The 6,255-nt window shown below is 39.3% G+C and overlaps 1 protein-coding gene across 1 annotated transcript in view; it reads right to left on the reverse strand.

Annotated features, from left to right (window-relative positions):
- TMEM44 (transmembrane protein 44) overlaps positions 1-5,444 on the reverse strand; it is a gene marked incomplete in the record, with an annotated part of 629,756 nt that extends 624,312 nt beyond the window's left edge. Inside the window, 2 exon segments of the mRNA XM_044070669.1 lie at positions 3,550-3,676; positions 5,378-5,444. Coding sequence (XP_043926604.1) covers positions 3,550-3,597 — 48 coding nt within the window.
- Between the last annotated feature and the right edge of the window lie 811 nt (positions 5,445-6,255).

Below are 6,255 nucleotides of genomic sequence, written 5' to 3' on the forward strand. Positions count from 1 at the left end.
GAAGGGGTGGAATCATCTGCATCAGAATCAGAATAAGGAGAGTACTCCTGCAAGTCTTCAGCCGAAGACTCTGAAACATCTGAAGGCTGCTCAAAACTCCCCAACTCTGGTTCCACCCTAGGCCTCTTATCTGGAGGGGGCAAAGAACCTCTAATCAAAGAAATTAAATCTTCTGCCATTTTAAGCATGTGCTTCTTGGGTACAGATCCTGAAGAACTAGGAGTGACCCCAACAGAAGCTAAACCTGGCCTGCCCCTGGGAGAAGCCTTAGAAACAGAAGGAGAGGGCCTAACCACCCTAGGAAGGGAGGGGAGTACAGTAACCTGAGAAGCCCCTTCAGCCTGACCTGCCTCCTGAGAGGCCACATCCTGCAATAACAAAGTCTCCCCCTGGGACTCCTGAGAAGCCTCCGGCGGAACCACCGGTTCCACTGACACCTCTAAAGAACCGGCGTCTGGTACGGACGACTCTTCTTGCCTGGGCTTAGCTGCCTTGTCTTTGAGCTTCTTCGAAGAAGCGGGCATCGGAGCATCCAACGGCATCTTATAATTGCACCGCTTCCCAAAGACCAACCTGGCACAATCTAACCTTCGCTTAATAGTGCGCTTATTGAACCTAGCACAAAAGCGACACCCAACAACGTCGTGCTCAGGCCCCAAACAAGGAATACACAAAGTATGATAATCTCTATGCGGTATCTGTTTCCCACAAGAAATACAGTTATTCACTTTTTCTGACATCCGGTAAACCACTGAGGCAAGAAAAAACTAAAATATTCCCCAACGGGGTACTTAGCCAACTTTGACTCCGTCTGAAACTCCGAATTCGAAAAATTTCAGAACGCCGAACGGCACTTGCAACGCTGCTTCTGCATCGGACCATGCGGCAAAAAAGACTGAGGATATGACGTCGGTCATGCGCATTTGTACCCTGACGTCCTGATGTCAGTCTTAAGCGCCTTGACCGACGTCAGCCTAATATTTTGATATTCGGGCCGACCGAGGACAGCGGACTACCCAAGTGTAAGGACTGCAGCAATGTGAGATGAAGAACATCAGCAGGTATTTTTGTAGCTATGTGTTTTTGAAACTGCTAACCATGAGCTGCTGCTGGCCTAATTACAAAAATGTAATTTGGGGAAAAATGTTCTAGAGTGTACCATAGCTACCTTAGCAGCAGGGCATTTCAAGTTCTCTCCAATAACCAACCATCCTCTAATTGTACCCTCAACTACTGGATTCCCGCAAGGCTCTTTTTAGTCCCCTTCTCTAACTATTCATAAATCACATTATTGAAATTTGTTTGGTCGCAGCCTCAGCCTTTATGCAGATGATATACTACTACTTCAAACATAAATAGAAGTACAACCACCCTTCAAGGGAAACCCTAGCAAGCCTTCTCTGATCTCTGTCAATGGTTCATTCAAAATAAGCCAGTGATTAACCAAAAAAATAAACAAACAAATAATTCTAAGAAGCAGCTTTTCTCCTCTACCTAGAAAGTGGAATATCTTCCAACTATTAAAACGTGCGACAACAATCCTATTCCTAATGTCACTGAATATAAATATTTAAGCCTTATCTTCGAGCCATTATTAAACTTGACCATTCACTGCGACACCTCTTACATCTCCTTTCTCCTATTGCTCATACAGCTCTGGTTAAAAAAATCCTTCTAGCAAAACTAGAAAATGGCTTTCCATTACTTTCTTATCCCTCTGCCTATAACACTCAGAAACTGCAAGTCACTGTGAACAAATCTGCTACATTTGCCAGCTCATGAATACTTGAATGTTTCCTACTGAAAGACCTAAAGTGTCTTCCTATAACAGAAAAATCCACTTATTTGCTCAGAAAAGTATTGTATAAAACCCTAAAAAACAACATCGTGTCCCCCTATGAAAAGAAAGCTCCCATTAGGGAACCCTCTTACTTTCTAAAATGCCCAGACTCTGTTCTACTCTACAGTCCTCCATTTAAAACAATCAAGGGCAGCAGTGCCTTCCTCAAAGTTGACCTGGCTCTCTGGAATAGACTTCCTGCAGATAGCCAGGACACACTGCCCACATTCAAGAAGGCACTCACAGTGCAGCTCTTCAATGAAGTTAAATATAAATGTTTAGGGACAATGGATAATTTAGAACCACCAATCAATTTACTAGTAGAAATCACCTTGTTTAACTTTCCTTAACCAAATTAGTCCTACTGTTTCAAGTTTTTATGGTGCCAAATCTGTGAAGTGTTTAGTTACAATTAGTTTAGATAACACAGACATAACATTTTACTGATCTCTAGCTGTATTGTGAATTGCTTTTCTTTTTACTCTTTATTGTACTTATTGTTTCCTCTGGGCCCAGATCAACAGTCCAGTGTACCAACCTAGTTATCAAACAGAAAATAAATAAATTGGCTACTGCTGAGTGACTTCACCATGGACAACATGGTGAGCTGCCAGTGAGAAAGCCAGTAGCACTCCTGAAGTTAATCTGCCTCTGTACTAACAGTCTTGTCAGGATTCTCCATACCTACACAGTTCAACAGCACCTGAGCTAAAATAGGAGCCCTTTAAAATGCAGTATCTAAATGACAATCCTCTCTAATTAACTTTGGTTACGATAATAAAAAATTATTGAAGCCATGAATATAAATACCAAAAGCCATGGATCTACTAATACTTGTGTATGCTCTATCAGAAGATAGGCTAGCCAATAAAAATACATCAAATATTAGACCATAACTTATTTAGAAAGGCTGAGTACTTTCATATCAATCTCCAGTTTCTTTAACGTTCCCATCAGTAACTTAAATCTCTCTAACAGTGATTTGTACTTGTGTGCATTAGACAAATATCATGGCACAATATTGACAGAGTAAAGCCCTTACTATAAATATGTGTTAGAAATATGCCAATTTAGTCAGTAAGTTGAGTAATGCAGCCTTTGTAAACTGCTGGAAAATGCTATCATCAAATTATAATGAATTGTATATTCATTAGACATGTTTAACAGGCTCATCCAAACCCATATGAAAACTGTTCTGGCAGAATGTGAAATCACCTGGTAAGGAAGCAGAATGACCATGTGACTGATATTGAATGTAACCATGGATTTTATGACGGAGATATGAATTTCACAAAAAAAAAATTCAGTGTGATAACAAGAGGCACCTTAATGTCTGTCTGTGTAACATCTTTGTTAAGGCTAACCTCTAGAATCAGAATGTCTCTGATACACCATGAATGCAAAGCTCTTTGGGATAAAGTCTACAATCACCGCCACAAACTGTTAAGACTTTAATCTCTAACAACATGCAAAAACTAGTATAAACACTCAGACAGTTAATTCCTCAGTATGTAATACCGTGCTACATGATATCAACCACTGCAGCAAAATAGGGAATGCTTACAAAAGCACTACAAGTAAATCTTGCAAAACAGGAAAATAAAATGTAGCATGCCACACCTTTGCAAATCTAGAGGCCAACATATTTTCTATTCAGGCTTTGTTCATGCCTTTGAGAAAAGGAACAAAGAAGACTGACAACTACATACCTGAATGGTGAGCTGTTTTGAGAGCAACGCCCCAACTGTATTGCACATACTGCCCACAAAACTGTAGATGGCTAATAATACAGAATCATTTTGCCAAGACCTCTTTTGACATCTCAAATGCCAAAGTCTGCAGGAAAAAAAAAGACAGAGAAGTAACATGTGCATATATGTAAATACATACATAAACAAAGGAAAATACAGGGAAATAAACAATGTAAATGCTATTTTCAATTGGGCCTCTGTCTAATACAGGAACATAAAATAAACCAGAAAAAATAATAAGACATATACACATTTGTAAGCAGTAAAGAGTTATTATTTATAGGGAAAAACATTTTAACAGATATAGATAAGCCTGGTCTATGTGGAATATTATTAATGAATTAGAGAGACTAACATTTTGCAAAAAATATGCTTTGAAGATTTTAATAGTTATTACTGCAATAACATATTCAAGAAATTGAAAGCCAGAGTGACAGAGGCCTTCAGCTGTGCTGGGACATCTCAGCTGCACTACTGTTAGACACATGATTTATACACAGAATGTCATGTCTGTCAGTATGCAATCAGCATATCCTTAACTAAAATTAAGGTCATATTTCATAGCAACTCACTATACAATTTATTTTCATAGGTGCTATAAATGACATAACCCACTTGGATAAGTACAGTCATTGGATATGGAATACCAATCTTTTACACACAAATATTAGGGGATTTTAGAGTCCAACCAGTATAATAGGAATGACTTTTTGGGACACATATCAGTCTCATCATTACAAATACATGAAAGTTTTCTAGTACATGCATGGTGATTTCTAAGACAAATCAATTAAGTACTAGCGTGGCATGACATCTGTTCTTAACAAATGTTAAGCAACCCTGCTAAGTTGTCAAGGTTGGGTCCTACCCTAGGCAGTAAAACCTGCTAGTACTACTCAGTGAACAACAGCGGTGGAATAAAAGATTTGTTTCTGCCTGCTGTCCATTAGTAATGTGTCCTAACTTCCTGTAATACTTACAAAGTTACTAGAAAAACAGGATGTGTGCTTGGTTCTGCATTTTCCAAAGGATACACAGTCTGAAACATAAATGTATGTCATTATTAAGTATCTTCAATTCTCAATTTGTGTCTTTCGGCTTTCCCCGGTTAGGGGTCGCCACAGCGGAACTCCGGTCTGCTAATGATTGGCAGTAGATTTTTACGTGCTGGCTTGCCGGGCCTAACGCACAACCTTCACCGAAGGAACACCCATACATGCATGTCGCCACACAGAAGACGCTCTAACTGAGAATCGACCGGGCAACATCTAACTGAAGCGACAACGCTACCGCAGCACCACCACCGCAGCTAATTTGTCAAAAAAACACGGACTTCATGAAGAATCTCCAGATTTTACCTCCTATTTCTGAAGGGAGTGAGTAAACCACTTGGTGCTTTTTCCTCATTTTCCCTGTAACTAGCAGTACATGGAGCAGATAAAGGTCATGCACTACAAAGAATCATAACTGGGTCACCAATGTTGTTGTTATTTTGGCTTTTCCCAGTTAGGGGTCACCACAGCGGAACTCCGGACTGGGTCACCAGTGTTGACCTATATTTGTGTGTTTTCCATAGGGATGCCAAGATCACTGCTTGAGCTTCTCTCTCAAGTTGCATTTCTTGGCATCCACTTTGAGAACACACAAGCTGGTTGGCATCGCCAACTTGACTGTAATCTGCTATTTTTCAGCACTCTGAATTTCGCAGAAGAATATTAACAGAAAAACAGAGTAAAATCTAGAACTGGAGGTAGAAGAGAATTAAAATACAATTTTAAAAAATTACCAGTATATCAGGAACTTTATATCCAAGCAAAAGAACACTTTATTACACCAAACACGTTTAAGCACCATCGTCTCACATTTCAGACATCAGAACCATGAGTAAAACCTAGATTTGAACTTTTAAAATGAATGAAAAGGACACACCCCCAGGTAGCAACCAATCCAGTGTACTGCTAACATCAGGAAAAGAATTAAAGGAACAGCCTTTAAAAAAGCATACAAAACAAAAAGTATACATAATTAACTCTTTACATGTAGATTAAAAACAAAGGAAAAATACAATAAGTGTAGACCAAATGTGCATTTTAAAGCAAGTCACAATTTGCTACCCTTCTTTTAAGTTCACTGGAAATAGAAATATTGTCATTAAGACGAGGAAAGTTGGCTGCATCCAGCCTAAACTGTTGAAACATTTCATGGTGTAAAAGTATTTTGCCAGTCACCTGCAAATGCTGTTACTTGGACCTGTTCCAACACAAAAAACAGGAACTTGTTACTCCCTTTACAGAGACTGGAATGCCTGGCTAATGCACTTTTGTTATCTATACTCTGAGTGCTATAAATATGTTGGTATATCCTTTTGTTAAACGCACTTTTAGTCTTGCCTATATGGGAAGCAGAACAGGATGTGCATGATGCCATGTATACAACCCTTTTGGATAAACAACTGTACGTACCACTCATGTTAGTGGTCTTTAACAACAAGGAGCCGTTGGAGCATGGGTCAGTATATGGGCATTGATGGTCCACATTTCCTTGTGGATGCAAGCCCCTTATTAGAACAAACAGTCTTCTCAAGGATGCATTTAATATTAGGTTTGTTTCTATAAGTAAAGGAAGGGGATCCTGTTAAATGCAATTTGATCTCATCATCACATT

Source organism: Protopterus annectens, chromosome 4.part1, assembly GCF_019279795.1.
Source record: "Protopterus annectens isolate FY-2018-M chromosome 4.part1, PAN1.0, whole genome shotgun sequence".
Taxonomy (NCBI): domain Eukaryota; kingdom Metazoa; phylum Chordata; order Ceratodontiformes; family Protopteridae; genus Protopterus; species Protopterus annectens.